The 22,391-nt window shown below is 34.9% G+C and overlaps 2 protein-coding genes, 1 long non-coding RNA gene and 1 pseudogene across 3 annotated transcripts; 3 read left to right on the top strand and 1 right to left on the bottom strand.

Annotated features, from left to right (window-relative positions):
• LOC146924475 (receptor-like protein 7) lies at positions 1 to 3,198 on the top strand. Its single transcript, XM_085709506.1, has one exon. The coding sequence runs from the start codon at positions 46 to 48 to the stop codon at positions 3,022 to 3,024; it is 2,979 nt and encodes a 992-aa protein (XP_085565632.1). The 5' UTR covers positions 1 to 45; the 3' UTR covers positions 3,025 to 3,198.
• A 4,504-nt stretch (positions 3,199 to 7,702) lies between these two features.
• LOC146924474 (receptor like protein 22-like) lies at positions 7,703 to 9,631 on the top strand (annotated as a pseudogene).
• A 4,239-nt stretch (positions 9,632 to 13,870) lies between these two features.
• LOC146924473 (serine/threonine-protein kinase TOUSLED-like) lies at positions 13,871 to 17,254 on the bottom strand. Its single transcript, XM_085709505.1, has 9 exons — positions 17,144 to 17,254; positions 16,757 to 16,869; positions 16,608 to 16,674; positions 15,901 to 15,967; positions 15,410 to 15,504; positions 15,164 to 15,343; positions 14,780 to 14,990; positions 14,116 to 14,380; positions 13,871 to 13,987 (listed from the first exon to the last, which is right to left on the bottom strand). Exons 1-9 carry the CDS (start codon positions 17,153 to 17,155, stop codon positions 13,924 to 13,926), a joined length of 1,074 nt encoding a protein of 357 aa, XP_085565631.1. The 5' UTR covers positions 17,156 to 17,254; the 3' UTR covers positions 13,871 to 13,923.
• Positions 17,255 to 17,716: 462 nt separating this feature from the next.
• On the top strand, positions 17,717 to 18,311 carry LOC146924472 (uncharacterized). The gene is made up of 2 exons (XR_015010185.1): positions 17,717 to 17,810; positions 18,126 to 18,311. It is a non-coding gene; the product is annotated as an uncharacterized LOC146924472 (long non-coding RNA).
• The last annotated feature ends 4,080 nt before the right edge of the window (positions 18,312 to 22,391 follow it).

The raw sequence follows: 22,391 nt of genomic DNA, 5'->3' as shown, positions 1-22,391 counted from the left end.
AGGAAAGAATACTGAGAAGAGAGTATTAAGTGTAAGTTTCTCTAAATGGGATCCTTTTTTATTCTATTGCCTTATTTTACCTTTCACTTTTTCTTGTTGTTGCTTACTCATTTTACTTCCTATACTTTCTCACTGTGCAACCAACATGACACCTCTGCTTTGTTACAATTCAAAAACTCTTTTTCTGTCAACACTTCATCTAAATACTATGGTTGGTGTTCCTCTTTTTCTTTCAAGACAGAATCTTGGAAAAACAGTACAGATTGTTGCAAGTGGGATGGTGTCACATGCGACACCATGTCAGGTCACGTGATAGGTCTGGACCTCAGTTGCAACAATCTGAATGGTGAATTACATCCCAATAGCACCATCTTTCAGCTTAACCACCTTCAAAAACTCAACCTCGCTTCTAATAATTTTTATGGGTCTTCAATGCCTATTGGTATTGGCGATTTAGTGAAACTCACACATCTAAATATATCATATTGTTACCTCAATGGTAATATTCCCTCCACAATCTCTCATTTGGCAAAATTAGTATCACTTGATCTTAGCAGAAACTGGTACATGGGAATGGGATTGAAGCTAAATTCATTCACATGGAAGAAACTCATTCATAATGCTACTAATTTAAGTGAGCTTCATCTGAATGACGTGAATATGTCTTCCATCAGAGAGAGCTCTTTGTCTATGCTAAAGAATTTGTCATCCTCTTTGGTTTCTCTTAGTCTAGTAGACACTGGGTTGCAAGGAAATTTGTCAAGTGAAATCCTCTCTTTACCTAATATTCAAAAACTAGATTTGTCAGGTAATTATGACCTTAGTGGTCAACTTCCAAAATCCAACTGGAGCACTCCTCTAAGGTACTTGGACCTCTCTGACATCACTTTCTCAGGTGAAATTCCTTATTCCATAGGTCAATTGAAATCTCTTTCTCATTTACGCCTTTCACAGTGCAATTTTGATGGGATGGTTCCTCTATCTTTGTGGAACCTCACTCAACTAACATACTTGGACCTTTCATATAATAACTTTAGTGGTAGCATCCCAAATGTTTATGGCAATTTAAACAAATTGGAATATTTAATACTTTCCTTCAACAACCTAGCAGGCCAAGTTCCATCATCACTTTTTCATCTACCTCACCTTTCTCATTTAGATTTAGCAGATAACAAACTAGTTGGCCCAATTCCAATTGAAATCACAAAAACTTCAAAATTGAGCATTGTGAGTTTGGGTAATAACATGTTAAATGGAACAATTCCACATTGGTGTTATTCTTTGCCTTCATTATTAGGGTTGGATCTCAGCAACAACCACCTCACAGGGTTCATTGGTGAGTTCTCAACATATTCTTTGGAATATTTGTCTCTCTCTAATAACAACCTACATGGTCATTTTCCAAATTCAATATTTCAACTCCTAAATCTTACTATGTTAGCTTTGTCATCAACAAACTTGAGTGGTGCTGTGGATTTTCACCAATTTTCAAAATTAAACAAACTACAATATCTTGATCTTTCACACAATAGTTTTCTTTCTATCATCACTGATAGCAGTGCTGACTCCATCTTACCCAACCTTGAGTCATTAGATTTATCTTCAAGTAATATTAATAGTTTTCCTAAATTCCAAGCACAAAATCTGCAAACATTAGATCTCTCCAATAACAACATTCATGGGAAAATTCCCAAATGGTTTCATAAGAAGCTCTTAAACTCATGGAAGGACATTAGGCACATTGACCTGAGTTTCAACAAGTTGCAAGGAGATCTTCCGATTCCACCTTATGGCATTCAATACTTTTTACTCTCACACAACAACTTCACAGGAGACATTTCTTCAACATTCTGCAATACATGGGGCTTGACTGTACTCAATTTGGCAGACAATAAATTAACAGGAATGATCCCAGAATGTTTGGGAACACTTCCTTCTCTTTTTGTATTGGATTTACAAATGAACAACCTCTACGGAAGCATTCCTAGAACTTTTTCCAAAGAAAATCAAATTGAGACTATAAAGCTGAATGGCAACCAATTGGAAGGACCATTACCGCAGTCTTTGGCTAACTGTTCATATCTTGAAGTTTTGGACCTTGGTGGCAACAACATAGAGGATACATTTCCCAATTGGCTAGAAACTCTACAAGAGTTACAGGTGCTAAGATTACAATCAAATAATCTTCATGGTGCAATCACCTGTTCTAGCACCAAGCATACATTTCCCAAGTTGAGAATATTCGATGTCTCTAACAACAATTTTGGTGGTCCCTTGCCAACATCATGCATCAAGAACTTTCAAGGAATGATGAATGTGAATGATAGCCAGATTGGTTTGCAATACATGGGTAAGTCCAATTACTACTATATTGATTCTGTGGTGGTCACAATGAAAGGTTTTTCTATGGAGCTAACAAGGATATTGACTACTTTCACAACTATTGATTTATCAAATAACATGTTTGAAGGTGTAATTCCACAAGTCATTGGAGAATTAACCTCTCTCAAAGGACTTAACCTTTCAAACAATGGAATCACGGGTAGCATTCCACAATCTTTGAGTCATTTGAGAAATTTGGAGTGGTTGGACCTCTCACGCAACCAATTGACGGGTGAGATTCCTGAGGCTTTGACAAATTTGAACTTCCTCTGTGTCTTAAACCTTTCACAAAACCACCTTGAGGGAATCATACCTAAAGGTCAACAGTTTGATACATTTGGAAATGATTCCTACGAAGGGAATACAATGTTGTGTGGATTCCCATTGTCTAAATCATGCAAAAATGAGGAAGATCTGCCACCACATTCAACATCTGAAGATGAAGAAGAATCGGGATTTGGCTGGAAAGCTGTAGCAATTGGATATGCATGTGGGGCAATATTCGGGTTGCTCTTGGGTTATAATGTATTCTTCTTCACTGGAAAACCCCAATGCCTTGCAAGACATGTTGAACGTGTGTTTAACATAAGATTGAAAAGAACAAACACCAGAGCCAGCGCAAATCGCAGAAGAATGAATTAATTGGATGAGGGTCTTTTCAAATATGTAGATACCAATGTGTTATATATTGTAATTAATCAGAATTTCCCAGTTTAAGGGATGTAGTATTATATATATCTTTTAATACCAATGTGTTATATATTGTAAGTAGTTGAACAAATAAGAAATTTATAGTGATCAATTGCTTTTCTGTTACTTTCAAGATTTTTTTTTGTTTTTTATCTCAATGTCTCCTGGTTGGTAGGTAGCCCACATTTGGGTATCAAACACCACCCCCAAAAACTGTATAACCTACATTATTTGCACAAAAAATAACACACCCATCATACTTCACACTAGAGCACCATCTGAAATGAAACCAGGCACCGAGGCCCACATTTGATATTAAACTGAGCTATGTGGGTTTGGGTTATGATAGGAAATTAGATATGGGCCTTAGGCCAATAGAGTTAGTAAGAAGATATTCTCTAAATAAATCTTTAGTAAAGATTTATATTAGAAATATATAATAAGATATTATCCAAATAAATCGTAGTAAAGATATTATATTAGAAATATATAATAAAGATATTATTCAAATAAATCGTAGTAAAGATATTATATTAGAAATATATAATAAAGATATTTATTCAAATAAATCTTAGTAAAGATATTATTTGATAATATATCCTTGGTAGTATTCTATATAAGTAAATCTGTAGAGGGAGTTCTAGACAAGCAATCATATTATTTGTTAGTACCCTTTTAGGGCCGGCAGCAAGAGACTTTGCTGAGGAGCTTTGCTCTGGAACTTGTAACCCTTTTCTTTATTCCATCTACTTAATAATATTCACCACTATTCTCTAGTTTCTATTGATTTCTTCTGTGTTATTGGCTCTGCTCTATCAATTGGTCCGACCTGCCGGATTCGAACCAGTGTTACCGTTAGAGATGGAGGATGTTTGGGCTATGAAGAAAGAACTTGCAGATTTCACCGGAACAGATCCGACTGCGTGGATCGTAAGAGCAGAAAGGTTCTTTGAGAAGAATGCAATTCACTCTGGTGATAAGATGCAGTGGGCTTTTATGAGCATGGAGGATGAAGAAGCACTGTTATGGTTTTATTCATGGACACAAGAGCATATTGATGCAGATTGGGACTCTTTTTCCCATGCGCTCATCAGAAGGTTCAGAGGTATTGGTGATGGCAGTGTAAAGCAGTCCAACAAGATGCAAGAACAACAACAAACTTTTCATATGGACGTCACAAAAAAAGAGGGAACGGATAGCCATGGAAAATTCGGCAAGGTGCAGCAAGTGTAAGAACAACGGGGACGCACGAGGGAGGCATCAATTCATGTAACAGAGACATCGCATAAGAAGAGGATAGAACCCAACACGATGGAGGAGAGTCAAGTTGAACACAGATCGCTCAAACTGCAATCTTTGTTGCTTCTAGTCGCCGCTCCATCAGAAACGGTTCCCCCTGAGCCAGAACCGCCGGACTCTGGCCACCCTGTTATGGTCCTTCCACGACGAGCACGACTACCCAAACTGCTTGATTTGGATGCAAAGCTGTTGTTCGAGTGTGATGATGAATCGAAGGGAACAAAGGAGAAAGAAAGAGGGTACGAGACAACAAGTACGGAGAAGACAACAAAATCACCATGGAATCAAATTTCAATGCTGAAGATGAGGTGTTGCGTGCCGCCAGACCTCGCGACAGCCATGGGGTGGGGGTTGGCAAAGTCATTGCAGGAAGTACATGCGATTCGGTTAAGGAAGAACATAAGGGAAAAATCGTTAATCTCTAAATTTGAGAAAAGGGTTGACCATGCCAATGACAAGCACAAGTTTCAGATTAACGTTTCCAGCTTCGGGGACAAACCCCCATCATTTATCTTGATGTTAACGTGGAATTTCAATGCTTGTAACTTGGAGGAGTTGTTTGAGTTAGCCAATGTTGCAATGCAGTTATTGTATTCACCAGTTTTGGTAACACCATGGGATCCCGGAAAATGCAACTATTTTATGGTAGGGGTTGCTTATGGACTACATGGGATAAACTTTTCCCCGATCTACTATTTTTTGAAACTTGTATATGACAAAGGGAAGTTTTGCTCTTCAAGCATTTGGATGCGGCTTAATTTGGTATATGATAGAGGGAAGTTTTGGTCCTCAAGCATTTGGGTGCAATTGATATCCAACATCACTGTCTTCAACGACTCCATTCCTATTTGTTTCTCAGGCAAATTGAAGGCTCTCCCAGTAGCAAAAAATGGCTATAGAAACTATATCCAACCTTGAGGACAAGGTTGTTTTTCTAGCGGTCGGTGATGATAGGAAATTAGATATGGGCCTTAGGCCAATAGAGTTAGTAAGAAGATATTCTCTAAATAAATCTTTAGTAAAGATTTATATTAGAAATATATAATAAGATATTATCCAAATAAATCGTAGTAAAGATATTATATTAGAAATATATAATAAAGATATTATTCAAATAAATCGTAGTAAAGATATTATATTAGAAATATATAATAAAGATATTATTCAAATAAATCTTAGTAAAGATATTATTTGATAATATATCCTTGGTAGTATTCTATATAAGTAAATCTGTAGAGGGAGTTCTAGACAAGCAATCATATTATTTGTTAGTACCCTTTTAGGGCCGGCAGCAAGAGACTTTGCTGAGGAGCTTTGCTCTGGAACTTGTAACCCTTTTCTTTATTCCATCTACTTAATAATATTCACCACTATTCTCTAGTTTCTATTGATTTCTTCTGTGTTATTGGCTCTGCTCTATCAATTGGTCCGACCTGCCGGATTCGAACCAGTGTTACCGTCAGAGATGGAGGATGTTTGGGCTATGAAGAAAGAACTTGCAGATTTCACCGGAACAGATCCGACTGCGTGGATCGTAAGAGCAGAAAGGTTCTTTGAGAAGAATGCAATTCACTCTGGTGATAAGATGCAGTGGGCTTTTATGAGCATGGAGGATGAAGAAGCACTGTTATGGTTTTATTCATGGACACAAGAGCATATTGATGCAGATTGGGACTCTTTTTCCCATGCGCTCATCAGAAGGTTCAGAGGTATTGGTGATGGCAGTGTAAAGCAGTCCAACAAGATGCAAGAACAACAACAAACTTTTCATATGGACGTCACAAAAAAAGAGGGAACGGATAGCCATGGAAAATTCGGCAAGGTGCAGCAAGTGTAAGAACAACGGGGACGCACGAGGGAGGCATCAATTCATGTAACAGAGACATCGCATAAGAAGAGGATAGAACCCAACACGATGGAGGAGAGTCAAGTTGAACACAGATCGCTCAAACTGCAATCTTTGTTGCTTCTAGTCGCCGCTCCATCAGAAACGGTTCCCCCTGAGCCAGAACCGCCGGACTCTGGCCACCCTGTTATGGTCCTTCCGCGACGAGCACGACTACCCAAACTGCTTGATTTGGATGCAAAGCTGTTGTTCGATTGTGATGATGAATCGAAGGGAACAAAGGAGAAAGAAAGAGGGTACGAGACAACAAGTACGGAGAAGACAACAAAATCACCATGGAATCAAATTTCAATGCTGAAGATGAGGTGTTGCGTGCCGCCAGACCTCGCGACAGCCATGGGGTGGGGGTTGGCAAAGTCATTGCAGGAAGTACATGCGATTCGGTTAAGGAAGAACATAAGGGAAAAATCGTTAATCTCTAAATTTGAGAAAAGGGTTGACCATGCCAATGACAAGCACAAGTTTCAGATTAACGTTTCCAGCTTCGGGGACAAACCCCCATCATTTATCTTGATGTTAACGTGGAATTTCAATGCTTGTAACTTGGAGGAGTTGTTTGAGTTAGCCAATGTTGCAATGCAGTTATTGTATTCACCAGTTTTGGTAACACCATGGGATCCCGGAAAATGCAACTTTTTTATGGTAGGGGTTGCTTATGGACTACATGGGATAAACTTTTCCCCGATCTACTATTTTTTGAAACTTGTATATGACAAAGGGAAGTTTTGCTCTTCAAGCATTTGGATGCGGCTTAATTTGGTATATGATAGAGGGAAGTTTTGGTCCTCAAGCATTTGGGTGCAATTGATATCCAACATCACTGTCTTCAACGACTCCATTCCTATTTGTTTCTCAGGCAAATTGAAGGCTCTCCCAGTAGCAAAAAATGGCTATAGAAACTATATCCAACCTTGAGGACAAGGTTGTTTTTCTAGCGGTCGGTGATGATAGGAAATTAGATATGGGCCTTAGGCCAATAGAGTTAGTAAGAAGATATTCTCTAAATAAATCTTTAGTAAAGATTTATATTAGAAATATATAATAAGATATTATCCAAATAAATCGTAGTAAAGATATTATATTAGAAATATATAATAAAGATATTATTCAAATAAATCGTAGTAAAGATATTATATTAGAAATATATAATAAAGATATTATTCAAATAAATCTTAGTAAAGATATTATTTGATAATATATCCTTGGTAGTATTCTATATAAGTAAATCTGTAGAGGGAGTTCTAGACAAGCAATCATATTATTTGTTAGTACCCTTTTAGGGCCGGCAGCAAGAGACTTTGCTGAGGAGCTTTGCTCTGGAACTTGTAACCCTTTTCTTTATTCCATCTACTTAATAATATTCACCACTATTCTCTAGTTTCTATTGATTTCTTCTGTGTTATTGGCTCTGCTCTATCAGGTTATAACATGTTAAATGGAACAATTCCACATTGGTGTTATTCTTTCCCTTCGTTGTTAGAGTTGAGCCTCAACGACAACCATCTCACAGGGTTCATTGGTGAGTTCTCAACATATTCTTTGCAATCTTTGCTTCTCTCTAATAACAACCTACAAGGTCATTTTCCAAATTCAATATTTGAACTCCAAAATCTTACCATCTTAGATATGTCATCAACAAACTTGAGTGGTGTTGTGGATTTTCACCAATTTTCAAAATTAAACAAACTACAGTATCTCTATCTTTCACACAATAGTTTTCTTTCTATCAACATTGATAGCAGTGTTGATTCCATCTTACCCAACCTTGAGTCATTAGATTTATCTTCTGCTAATATTAATAGTTTTCCTAAATTCCAAGCACGAAATCTGCAAAGTTTAGATCTCTCCAATAACAACATTCATGGGAAAATTCCCAAATGGTTTCATAAGCTCTTAAACACATGGAATGACATTCAGTACATTGATCTTAGTTTCAACAAGTTGCAAGAAGATCTTCCAATTCCACCTGATGGCATTGAATACTTTTTACTCTCAAACAACAACTTCACAGGAGATATTGCTTCAACATTCTGCAATGCAAGTTCCCTTAACATTCTCAACTTGGCTCGCAATAATTTAACAGGTATGATTCCACAATGCCTGGGAACATTTCCTCATCTCTCTATTTTAGATATGCAAATGAACAACTTCTATGGAAGCATTCCTAGAACCTTTTCCAAAGGAAATGCATTTGAGACTATAAAGTTGAATGGCAGCCAATTGGAAGGACCAGTACCACAGTCTTTGTCTCACTGTTCATATCTTGAAGTTTTGGACCTTGGTGACAACAACATAGAGGATACGTTTCCCAATTGGCTAGAAACTTTACAAGAGTTACAGGTGCTAAGTTTACGATCAAATAATCTTCATGGTGCAATCACTTGTTCTCGCACCAACCATTCATTTCCTAAGTTGAGAATTTTTTATGTCTCTAACAACAATTTTAGTGGCCCCTTGCCAACATCATGCATCAAGAACTTTCAAGGAATGATGAATGTGAATGATAGCCAGATTGGTTTGCAATACATGGGCAAAGTCAATTACTATAATGATTCTGTGGTGCTCGTAGTGAAAGGTTTTTTTTAGGGAGCTAATAAGGATATTGACCACTTTCACTACTATTGATTTATCAAATAACATGTTTGAAGGAGAAATTCCACAAGTCATTGGAGAATTAAATTCTCTCAAAGGACTTAACCTTTCAAACAATGGAATCACAAGTAGCATTCCACAATCTTTGAGTCATTTGAGAAATTTGGAGTGGTTGGACCTCTCATGCAACAAATTGACGGGTGAGATTCCCGAGGCTTTGACAAATTTGAATTTCCTCTCTATCTTAAACCTTTCAAAAAACCACCTTGAGGGAGTCATACCTACAGGTCAACAATTTGCTACATTTGGAAATGATTCCTTTGAAGGAAATACAATGTTATGTGGATTCCCATTGTCTAAATCATGCAAAAATGAGGAAGATCTGCCACCACATTCAACATTTGAAGATGAAGAAGTATCAGGATTTGGCTGGAAAGCTGTCGCAATCGGATATGCATGTGGGGTAATATGTGGGTTGCTGTTGGGATATAATGTATTCTTCTTCACTGGAAAACCCCAATGCCTTGCAAGACATGTTGAACATATGTTTAACATAAGACTGAAAAGAACAAACAGCAGTGCCATCGCAAATCGCAGAAGAATGAATTAATTGGATGAGGGTCTTTTCAAATATGTAGATACAAGTGTTTGTAATTAATCTGAATTTCTCAGTTTAAGGGATGTAGTATTATATAGAACTTTTAATACCAATGTGTTATATATTGTAAGTTGTTGAACAAATAAGAAATTTATAGTGATCAATTGCTTTTATGTTACTTTCAAGATTTTGTTGTTGAATAAATGATCAAGACTTAATTGCTTCAACTTTTGAACTTTCTTTTTTTATCTCAATGTCTCCTGGTTGGTAGGTAGCCCACAATTGGGTAAATCTAGTATATGTTGCATACTGCTGAATCAAACATCACCCCCAAAAACTGCAAAACATACATTATGTGCACAAAAAATAACACACCAATCAGACTTCACACTAGAGCACCATCTGACATGAAACCAGGCACCGAGACGCAACCATAAAATAGCAACTCTGCTATAAAGAAAGCAATTCAGCAATGTCATGCTCAAAACAGCAGCCACAAAACCAAGAGTTTGAACCAGGATATCAAAGAATCAGACATGGCAGCCATTCAAAAAATTATTAGCATTCCTTCTTCAAAATGTCCCTGCAATGTATCAGCCTCCCCTCCATGCATGCTTCTGCTTTGGCTAACGAATCTGCTATTTAGTTTCCATCTTTTTTAGCACCATCATTAGGTTACTTACCTTAGTAGAATAAAAGCGGAGATTCCACGGACAATCTTATTTGTTCTGAATCCACATAAGTGTATTTTTGGTGTCCGATTCTGCTATAATCTCATCATCTTTTAACCAGATTTTCTTAAATGATATGCGGACACAATTGCTAAAAACTCTTCCTCATTGGAATCCCGAACACCTATCGATGTCATAAAGCTTCCCATGATTGTACCTTTGTCCTTTGGAAGTACTCCAACTATACCAGCTGGACCCGATTTGCCTTTAGATTAGAAGAGCCATCTACATTCCATTTCCAAATCCTTCTCGGTATGATCTCTCTTTTCATTTAAAAAAAAATAATAATTGATTGCCAAGCTTATCTTGTCAATGATTATGAGTGTTGTCATTTATTCAAGTAAGTCAAAATACTAGTAATTGACACTCCTTTTGATTTGGACATTTACTATTTTTATCTTAAATATAAGAAAAAATCAAAATACTTTGTCTTAATTTGGACTGTTTTTTTTAACAGTAAAATTTATTAGTAAAAGATGTTTTATATAGGCAGAACACCCAAAATAAAACTCATACATCTCAGACATACAAAAACAACAATAAAATCACCACCCAAGCTACCACAAAAATGAATACAAACTAACCACCAAAACCAAAACCAATACCAAAAATCAAAGACAACGCCCACACAATAGTCGAATGAGCTAGTTACGATTGACTTTTACTTATATTTAAAACTGATTATGAAAATGGTACCTAGTTACCTATACGTTGAGTAGAAAAAGAAGGTATATGTAAATAACCGTGTAATGGTTAGTTTTAAGAATTCACAAGAAAAATTGACAAAAAAAAGTAATTTAAAAGAGATATTTATTTCAAATATGGAATTCCACTAATTATAACAAATATCTAACTTTTATAAATAATTTATGTTTTATTCAATTAGTTATATGTTATGCAGTTTGATATAGTGGAGTATGTTCTTTTTTTATAGTGGAATAGGTTGGTTAGTGAAACTATATTAGTGAAAATCACTCTCAAGTTCTGAGTCAATACCATCAGACCACAATATGTGCAATATTAATCACCAATATCTAATATTTATTTTTTTTGGTACATCCAATATCTAATATTTTATTAGTGCACTAGACTGAAAAAGATCATTGATGTTTTTCATTTAGCTATTGATATATTTGAGCACAAGTATTATCATCGAGATGGTTATTTATTTAAATCTAAACTTCAATTTGGAGATGTAAGTATGATAAATGTTTGACAGAAGATGCATAAACCATTGAGGTTGTTAGAGAAAATAATTCAGATCAGTTCTTTTTTTGCCATCAAGGCAAGGACCTATGGAAGAAATTGGAAGAGGCTTGAATAATTTGTTAATGTTAATTGTAACAATTAGATATATTGGTGTCTCTTTGTTAACATGAAACTTGTTGTTAACGAAAATAGTGTGACCTGTGCCAATGAAATTATGTGTCTAAAGTATGCTGCAGGTACTCGCTGTAAATATACTTATGTGTATGTGTATATTTATTCTTGTTTACCTCCTTGTTGCAGATACTTGGTGTACCTCTCATAATATGTCAAACCTTTTGAAGAAGGACGGTTGCATATGATCGATAAAGAATATCAAATATTTACGAATATGGCAATGAACAAAATGGTTGGTGGGGAGTTTGATAATTCCAACACTAAGTTTAGGCTGATGAACTATGGCAATGAAGACATCAGTGGCCTTAAGGAAGACCTTGCACAGGAAATAAACAAAATGTAGAGAGATTTGGAGACGTTCTGAGGCAAGCTCAAGCAATTTGGTTGTGTCATTGTCGATAACCAAGTTCTAAGACTCAGAGAGCTCAAGAAGCACACTCTTGGTGAGGATGACCTATAGAAGGAGGCGAAGAATAGAGCTTTTCACGTCCAGGCCCTTGTGGGCTACCGCAGATTGCAGTCACCACACCCACGCCACCACAATGGTAGCGTGCCAAATACCTTCCTTCTACTTGCTGTGCATGTGCAAGTTCGTCTTTGAGAATTGATGTTGGGGACAGTTGCCACCATTATTTATTGATGATTGAAGCACTGCAAGCCCTAAACTTGAGGGAATTACGAAACCCTGGGTTTCAAAAGTTGGCTCGCCAAAGTTGAACTAAGAAGAATCGGAGGCCAAGTTGCAAATAACAAGTTGTTTTTCATTGCTGTATCATTGCCAGTTTGATTGAAATACATCAGATATGATGGTTGAAAACTACTTTTGCCCCAAGCACCGCATACTAGGCTAAACCATCTATATTATACAATTGTAAGATAAGCAAACTCTTCAATAAAATGTCTTTAAACAACTCTCCACAAATGAAAAGAAAATGCAGCGGATCAATATGCATTATAATCCAATAATTTGGTGGCAAGAATAATAAAAAAATCAAAAAAAATAACTTCTTACCTACCTATACATCATTGACCCTTTCAAGGTCAAGTCAACTCAACTAGCTTTTTGCTACTCCGGTATTTTGAACCAAATGATAAATGCATGAAGAAAACAAGAATTCCTTTTAGAATGGGAAAAATCCTTTCCCTCACTCATTTGAGATAAGAAAACCTTAACAGCCTATACAAATTCTGACAGATATTTAGTGACTTAAGTTAGAAGATGAGATCCCCATATGCTTTTTTGGTGGGGAAAGGGTAACAAAGCCATGTCAATGAACATCACTACTTCTTCACGTATGTGAGATATGGATCTTGGGCAATGGTCAATACATCTGGTCTCTCAGCCTGGTTATATGTTAGACACCGCCGTATAAATTCCTGGCAAATTTGTACATGAAATAGAGATATCGTCAGGTTTCAGTGATATTTATAAAAATTAAGTATAGGTATTTTGGATTTGGTTCCTCTAAACTGTGAGGAGTGTTATTCAGAGAAAACGGTGTGGAATTATAATTTTGATTGGTAAATCAACAGTGAGACTTTTAACTACTTCATAGTCTGTTTCCTTCTTCAACAGTTGAGATTATAACTACTTTTAACTACTTTATAGTTTGTTACTTAGAGAATAATACAATGCCTAAGAAATATTATTATGGTTCTGTTGAGTGCTGATGATAATTAGAAGTATAAATTTTTAAATGAAAAAATATCTTGCACTACCAATACTTTCTCATTGCTGCAAATTACTTTCAACAACTATCAAACCATTAACATTTTAATGGCCATTGTGATACCGAGGAGAGAATTTGCACATTCAGATAAATTGTCAAGGCTAATTGCGCCTGCACATAGAATAAAGTCGGATTTTCGTGCAATAATATAAACTAAAACAGGTGAAGATTGTGTCCACTGAATAATAGAATAATATAAATAAATGAACGATGGCCAAAGAACAATTAGCTACGGGTAGTACTTATCATAAAAGGTCTCAACCTACCTTTGCCTCATTAGAAACAGTAGGTCTTGAGGGAAATTCAACCTTGCGTGCCTTAATAATTGTGTCTTCACGAAGTATTCTCTCGTGTTTGGTCATGTCCGAAAGGACGTCTGCCGAAGAGCATTTGATAAAACAAAATACCAGCAGACCAGACATCAACCTGTTTTCCACAAGTCAAATGCTATGTGAATATCAAGTAAGATAATTATCCAACACTTAGTTGTTTGCACAATACCGACATAACGAAACTTATGTTAAAACGAAATATCCATTGACCAAAATGACTGACAAATTGAGATTCATAACACAAAAAAATGATCCATGCATTCACGACTTAAAAAAAAAATTAATGACCTTTGGATGATATAAGAGGCGTCTTGCTGAGCTCAAAGCATTCAGGAGGCAAATACCTGCAAATCAAAAATGAAAGAAAGGCAAAAAGAGGTTTATTAAAGCAAATGTTGAAAGAAGTTTAAAACCAACAAGTTTGGATCACTTCAAAATTTGAAATCCTACAACATTGATCTTCATCACTTACCAATACGTTCCAGCCCCCTGGGATGTAAGTTCCATACCCTGGGATCCCACATCATTCTCCACAATCTTGCTAAGACCAAAACCAGTCACTTTGGCAATACCGAGCTCATCAAACAAAACATTTCCAGGCTTTAAATCATAATGGATAATCTTCAGTGCTCTTTTATTCATGTAAATAAGGCCTTGGAAAATCTGAACTAAAATGACTCTAGCCTCCTTCTCAGGCAATATAGGTGTTGCTTTAAGAACAGCATCAAGATCTTTCCCTGGTAGAACAGAGGAGGATCAAATGAAGGAGCAGTAGACAAAACAAGAAATCAAACATACAATATTTATAAGCACGTTTGGATAAACAACTTCATCAAGCACTTATAGACGTGTTTATCATTTAAGTGCTATGTAAAAGTTATTTCTATAATAAAAGATAAAATCAAATCAAAAAGTTTTCATATAAGCTATAAGTTGTTTTCGTAAGTTATTCTGGAGAGCTTATGGAAATAAGCTGAAAACAGCTTATTAACATGTCATAGGTTCTATTCATAAGCTCTCTCAAACAGTCTCACAAAGTGCAAGCTCAAATAACTCAATCCAAACAGACCCATAGTCTATCACAAAAGTCAACAAAATAATTAATTATCTTCATAAAACAGATGAGGTGTATATACCGCTGCAATACTCTAGAACAGTGCAGAATGTATTTGGATCAATCTCAAAGATGTCCCATAAACGAACAATATGACGATGGACCAAGGTCTTGTGAATATTATACTCCCGAATTGCATGCCTTATGTAACTTTGCTTCTTCTCTTCACTCCATTGAGCATTTAAACCATGAAGCTTGCATGCAACATATCTCTGCTCCACCAAATCAAAAGCCTGCTGGAAATTTTTTACTTCAAATCACTGCAAAAAGGTATTTATTTACATTTGCCAATAAAAGGCAAAGGAACTCTCTAGGATTCTGGTTTTAGTAACTCAACCTTGTATAATATTCGCTAAATTAATATAAATACGATAAAATGATTAATATTGTACAGTAAAGTTTAGACCTTGTACACCTCGCTGAATCCTCCCTTTCCAAGAAGGTTTAGAAGGGCGTAACGATGGTTTAGAATCTGAAAATTGTTGAACCGTGAACCATCTTCATCTCGAATGTGTTTCATTTCACGAATTAGTCTTCCCTTCTCTAGTTCGTAGCGGTCCCTCTCTCGCAAAACAATTTCTTCTTCCTGAAAATTGTTCAGTCAGTAGAAGTATAAAGAGGAAATAGAATAAGCGGAGAAGTAGCAACTTACCCGTTTAATGCTGGCTAGTCGAGACTTATAGATTTCCTCGTGAATGAGAATATCTTCCAGCAATCCAGCCTCTGCATCTATTCCATCACCCTTATCTTCAGGCATGGAAAAGGGCCAAGAAAAACAAAATTCAAACCATTAGAAAGTGAGCAGAATAATGTGATACAAGATAGCACAGCAGTATCTCATAGCCTGAAACAGATATTTATTGTATCGATTAGCCATCTTAAGGAGCATATTCATGATTTATAATAATATCGTATAAATAAGTAAATAGTGGAGGCTATTAAAAGTATGATGCAAACAAATTACATAGTGTTCTGGTTTATTATGATCCAAGGTATATGTTAGTTATAATGACAATTGGTACAAACTACGAATGAAGGGAAAAGAAAAGTGGAAAAGGACAGTCACTCGTTCAGTCCACTTAACCCCTCTTCCCCAAGTTCAGGAAGACAAGTGTTAACAGAAAAAAGGAAACCGAGTGGTACCAGATTGTTTTTTCTTGAATAACTTGCGCTGGCGCTCAATTGCCTCCTTTGTTTCTAGTAGTTGTTTCTGTAAAAATCAAGAGATAAAGTAATTATCTTATTACTAATGCAAACTACTGATATATGCAATGGATCCAATTGCAAATACAAAAAACCACCACACAAAAGTTATAGAACCATTCACAAAATATACCAAGAGCTAATGCCCAATAGTACTGAAAAGGAAAACGAGTGGAAGTTCGAAGGCACCATCCTTAAAATTGTATTTAGTCATCAATCCAACAAAAGCAAAAAGGCCCTAGTTTGATAATATTTAGAATCCATGGTCCTAATTGAGAGGCCCATAAACCATTGTTACCAAAATGAAACACGTAAATATATTTAGAGACAGTTCAATTTAACGATAACGTGTTACATCAGAAACAATCAATTTGTTTTTATAGTGTACAAATATTCGAGCAATAAAATTAAAATGCATATGTCAAGCATTGGCTAATGTACATTGATACAAATCTCTAGTGTTTAACCATTTTGAATAGGAATCTCATCTTGAATCCCAATATGTTATGAAGAAATTGTCCCAAAGAGGGTAAGACATCTACGATCATACTTAGAAATACCATTGGTGCATAATAAATTCAAAATACCATTGGTGCATAATAAATTCAATAAATAAATATGAAGGGAAAGAAAGATGTTAGACATACAAGTTGGGCATTCAGATCCTTTAACGCCTGACCATCTTCCCAGGTCTCAGTTAAGACAGTTCCAGCTCTAAAATTCATATAATAAACCAATAAGAAAACCTAAATAAAAATATTATAAAAAGGTATTTGTCACAATGCTCTACCTATACCTGATTACACCAACATTTCCGAGTCTCAATGAGTCCTGTCGTACTTTTAGTCTTGCTTCTTGTCTCTCAGCCTTTGAAACTGATATCAGCAAATCGGATATTATTTTTGTTCTCTACAAAATTCAAGGACTGGATGTTAATATGCCGGCTTAGCTTAATTTTTATACGAGACACGTGCAATGCTCCTTAACTTATTTTGGAGTAAGAGAACGATAACCTCTTTAAAATTTCTAGTTCATCTTTGTTATAGAAGATTCGTGTGCATGCACAATTGAATCCACCACTTCATTATATTTTAAATAACATGTATACCAATAGGAGTTTTGTGCCTTGAGAGAATCGGGAAGGAAAGTTTAACCACAATCAAAAGATGAAAATAATTCAAACCTTAGGTTTCATTTGCTCCTCAAGATCTTTCAATTCCTTCAGTTCCTACATGTGCCAAAATCAAACATTAGAAGAACAGAAAACCATCACATTAATTTCAACAACCGTCAATTCTATTACCTTTAATACGTATTTACAATCAGGGGCGAATGGTAGTATAAGGGAGGGGTGGCCCTTGCTACCCCAAAAAAAAATATTTTTTTGAGTGAGTAGGTATATTTTTATATTTAGCTACCCCTAATAATATATATTTAGCTACCCCAAGTTTTATTTTAAGTGAACCAATTTTTTCTATCTTTATTTAACTTCCGGTTGAACTTCAAATTATTTAATCGTGTCGTATAGGAACCGGAAGATTAACACCCAAAAGAGATAAATAATAATAATCTTTATAGTTTATCTAATAGTAAAATAATACAAAAGTGGGCACAGCCACGTACCCACAGCCCACCACACAATTATTATTAATAAAAAAAAACAAGGTAAAGTGGCTTTTTAACTCTTCAGATCACAACACAACACACAACATGGGATCCCCACGCAACACAATTACACAGTACACACGAGAGAGACAAACAAACAATCCGTGCGGTGCCATGGTGACCTAAAAGTAACTGGTTAACAACAAGCAACATTAATTAGATTCTCAATTCACCCAGGTTACCAGGTATGATCTCAATTCACATTTCACAATAATCTCATTTAGTTTGAAATCAATTTCTTATGTTTTGCTTTGGAATTTAGCGATAGCAACACAAACCGCTAAAATTTAGTTAGTTTTTATGGTTACTATGTTTCTATAGTTAGTTTTTTATACCTTTTTATGTTTTAGTTTAGCAAATTTATAAAAAAAATGAGTTTTAGGTTAGGAAAAACAAATTAGGTTAAAACAATTTGTGTTATACTGTATAATTTTACTTCCGGTTCTTATGTTTTTTTTTTTGTTGTTGTGATATTTGAGTGATGATTTTATTTCAAATAGCTTGGTTATCTACATTGAAAAGGACATTGCAAGTCAGTTTATCTCAGATGCAATTATGGATGAATTTGAGTCTTTGAAGGGCCGTCGAGTTCAATTTTCATAAATAGCTACTATTTGTCTTTATTTCTTTTGTTGTAGCTTTTTTGGTACAATCCGCTATTCTAATGTGGCTTTTTTGGTACAAAATAGTTTATTGCCGCATTTTTTGGTATAATCCGTTCTTGTTGAATCAAGTGTATATTTTATTAAGAACATTTTATATAAGTAATAGTTATTGTGAATTTTTTTTGCCTACTGCATTAGATTAGTTTAAAAAAAAATTATATGTGGCCACCTCATAGAATTATCGCTAGCTTCGCCGCTGTTTACAATTTACAATTCATAAAAGCATATTTACAGTTCACTATAAATTCAATTAGCAAATGATATCAAAAGAATGCAGTTTGACTAACACAGTTCGGTTGTTTCACTGCCATTTTTGTCAGGTCGTACAACGGACTTGGTTTGGAATATGAGTTATGTAACGCCCTCCTTTTTATTTAATTATTTTAATTAGTTTTAGAATATATTTATATGATTGGTATGATTTACATGATTTATGTGATATTTTGTTATGTTATATGTTGGTATTTACTAGCATAATATAATTGTTATTTGGTGTAGAAATATATTTGTTATTTGTTATAGATATATTTGTTATTTGGTGTAGAAATATATTTGTTACTTGTTATAGATATATTTGTTATTTGGTGTAGAAATATATTTGTTATTTGTTAGAGATATATTTGTTATTGGTGTATTATTATTATTAAGTGGGGGAGAGATATATTTAATTTAGAAATAAATAAGATTATGAGGAATAGAGTAGTTTTGAGGTGTAAGAGAAATAAGAAGGGGGTTAGAATAGAACGAAGAATAAGTTGTTGGGCCAAAATAGATTTAGGAAGAGCGTTTAGTATTATAAATAGAGAAGCTTAGGTTAGAAAGAGTTTACCGGAAACCGCTTTTTGGAAAAGAGGAGAACAAGAAAGAAGAGAAGAGGAGAGAAAAGTCGAGAGAAGAGGAGAAGACCTTAGGAAAGAAGAACGCTGCCGCTGATTCAGGAATTAATCTAAGGTGAGGGTGAGACTATCTTGCATTAATATTAAGTTGTTAAATCATTAGATTGCATCTAACAAGTTGGGGAAAGTTTGTGAGAATTTGAGAATTAGGGTTTTGAGAGAGATTTGATGATTAGATGATGAAAACTTGTTGAATTGATGTAGAAATTGTATACAGTCCTTAGATAACCCATAGGATGATTATTGGATGTAGTTTTGAGGTTAAAACCATGAAATTGGATGAGATGTTGGTGAGTTTAAGAATTAGGGTTTAATAATTGTAATAGGTTGTTAATAGATTTGAGAACCCTTTGAATTTGCATACAGTAAGTTGATGAATAATTAGTGTTCTAATGATAGGGCAATCATAGAGTAATGATTAGGATCAAGTTTGGAGAGTATTGGATCGAATAAGAAGTGGAAAAGATTTCCCCAAAGCAAAATCGCAGCTGAACTGCGATTTTGCTGTCAATGTGCAAAACGCGTTTTTATTGTCTCAGTTTGACAAGTTTAAGTTCCGAACTGGGTTTAGGTGTAAACACGAAAGTTGTAGGTATGGATGTTAGCTTTCTAATGCCGTTGGTCTGACGTCAATAGGATTTATAGAGCTTGAGTTATGGTCAAATTACTGCACGTAGGTCACAGTGAATTTTTATGGACATTCAGCACAACTTTTCCGAATTTAAAATAAAAACTGGTATTGATCGGTACAAAATTGGTCTTAGGCGTAAACATGAAAGTTTTAGATAATTTTGCTAGCTTTCTAGTGGCTTTGGTTTGACGTAAAAATAATGTTTGGTCTTTGAGTTATGATTAAAATACTACAGGGAGGTCTTAGCGAAATTGTACGGTGACAGCATTCTCTGTTTCATGTTTTTGCGTTTTGTTCATATGTTTATGTTTTGAATTGATCTTTGTTCTAAACATGAAAGTTGTTGATAATTGTGATATATTTCCAGTAGCTTTGGTTTGACAAGAAAATATGTTGTGGATAATTTATTATGTTTTTACAAAGATACATAGTGAATTATTGTCGATGTTTAAATACGATGTTATATGAAGTTGTTTATGATTGATGAATATGATGTTTTAAGATGTTGTTTATTATCTTTTTGTTATATTATGATATGACATGAATTATTTATGTGATCCATATGTTGTCAAGATGTTAAGATGTTAAGACGTTAAGATGATAAGAGTTGTTAAGGCGTCGAGTCGTTATGAAGTCATCAAGTTGTTAAGATGTTATGTTGTCAAGATATCAAGATGTTAGGATGTCATAGATGTTCATAAAGTTTCTAAGACGTAAGATGTTGAGTCCATGCATACTCATTTAAAGATGAGGGCTCATGCCCTGGAGCTTTTGCTCAACCACGACGATGGAGCTTTTTGCTCAACCACGACGATGGAGCTTTTGCTCAACCACGATGATGGAGCTTTTGCTCAACCACGACGATGAGGGCTTATGCCCTAGGAGTATATTTATGCTCAACCACGATGATGAGGGCTTATGCCCTAAAATGGTACCACATGCATTTGCATTTTCATGATGATCAAAGATGGTTTAAGACGTTAAGAGTTGCATAGTCGAGTCTAGATGCATTGTCAGGTCAAGTTGTTAAGATGTCAAGTTATCGAGATGTTAAGATGTTAAGATGTCAAGTTGATGAGCTATTAATGAAGTGCTTTATGAATGATTATGATGCTTAAGATGATGAATGATTATGATGTGTATGATGATTGATTACGAAGTTGCTTATGATGATTGATTATGAAGTTGTTTATGATAAGATGCTATGTGATTTATGATAATATGCTATGTGATTTATGGTATGATGCTATGTGATTTATGATATGATGCTACATGTTTACTAATGATGATATGTGATGATGTATGTGATATTATTGATAATATAAGATGAAGTATATGACTAATATAGGAAGAATAGTGACACTAGTTAAGAAAGTTTAAGTTGTTAGATATGATTAATGAATTATAAGATGTTTAAGTTGTTGAATGTACTTTATATGATTTATATGCTTTATATTATTGTTTGAGAAATCTCACCCCTCTGCTTGGAAATGTTGCTCTTCGTATGGGTAACTTGCAGGTAACCAGGATTAGTTGCGGTCGTGAGTGGACTCCTCACAAGTGTGTCTTAGGTGCTCTGATACGTAACGGGATGGGATTATGTCTTTACTTTCTGTTCCTTACGTATTACTTTATGAATCTTTCAAGAATTGATGTTGAACTAAGTTTTATGAAATTTTATATTGAGGCCCTTGTGCCAAAGATTATTTAAGTTGTCAAACTATTCCGCTGCGAAGTTTTAAAGATTATGTTGTTATATTTTTGAAGGATAAATTATTATTCCATTTACGTTTTTTTAAGAAATGTGACATTCCGTTTTATGATGAAAAACTCTGATTTTATTTAAGAAATTTTTACGTTGGGAAAACGGGGTGTTACAATTGGTATCAGAGCAGGTCGGTCCGTTCGGCCAAGTAGAAGAGTCGTTGTGCCGTGTCGTCATGTTTTCTAGTTAGTAGTTATGTTTTATTATGCGAACATGTTTAACTGACTAACATTGATGTGGTTTTGTGATTTGTTTGAAGAAACAATAATTAAATTTATTTTCTCTTGTGCTTGAATTTCGAGGACGAAATTCTTTTAAGTTGGGGAGAGTTGTAACGCCCTCCTTTTTATTTAATTATTTTAATTAGTTTTAGAATATATTTATATGATTGGTATGATTTACATGATTTATGTGATATTTTCTTATGTTATATGTTGGTATTTACTAGCATAATATAATTGTTATTTAGTGTAGAAATATATTTGTTATTTGTTATAGATATATTTGTTATTTGGTGTAGAAATATATTTGTTATTTGTGAGAGATATATTTGTTATTGGTGTATTATTATTATTATTAAGTGGGGGAGAGATATATTTAATTTAGAAATAAATAAGATTATGAGGAATAGAGTAGTTTTGAGGTGTAAGAGAAATAAGAAGGGGGTTAGAATAGAAAGAAGAATAAGTTGTTGGGCCAAAATAGATTTAGGAAGAGCGTTTAGTATTATAAATAGAGAAGCTTAGGTTAGAAAGAGTTTACCGGAAACCGCTTTTTGGAAAAGAGGAGAACAAGAAAGAAGAGAAGAG

Source organism: Medicago sativa, chromosome 5 (assembly GCF_051527215.1).
Source record: "Medicago sativa cultivar Bolivia chromosome 5, Bolivia_mono, whole genome shotgun sequence".
NCBI lineage: Eukaryota > Viridiplantae > Streptophyta > Magnoliopsida > Fabales > Fabaceae > Medicago > Medicago sativa.
Note: the sequence above shows the minus strand (reverse complement) of the source record. Positions and strands in the feature narration are given on the sequence as shown.

Excerpts from the sequence above, each read along its gene's own strand:
- LOC146924475 (XM_085709506.1), top strand. The coding sequence starts at position 46 with ATGGGATCCTTTTTTATTCTATTGCCTTATTTTACCTTTCACTTTTTC.
- LOC146924473 (XM_085709505.1), bottom strand. Across the intron at positions 14,991-15,163 it reads GATTCAGCGAGGTGTACAAG|GCTTTTGATTTGGTGGAGCA; the intron begins GTCTAAACTTTA and ends AATTTCCAGCAG. Across the intron at positions 13,988-14,115 it reads CAGGGGGCTGGAACGTATTG|GTATTTGCCTCCTGAATGCT; the intron begins GTAAGTGATGAA and ends TTTGATTTGCAG.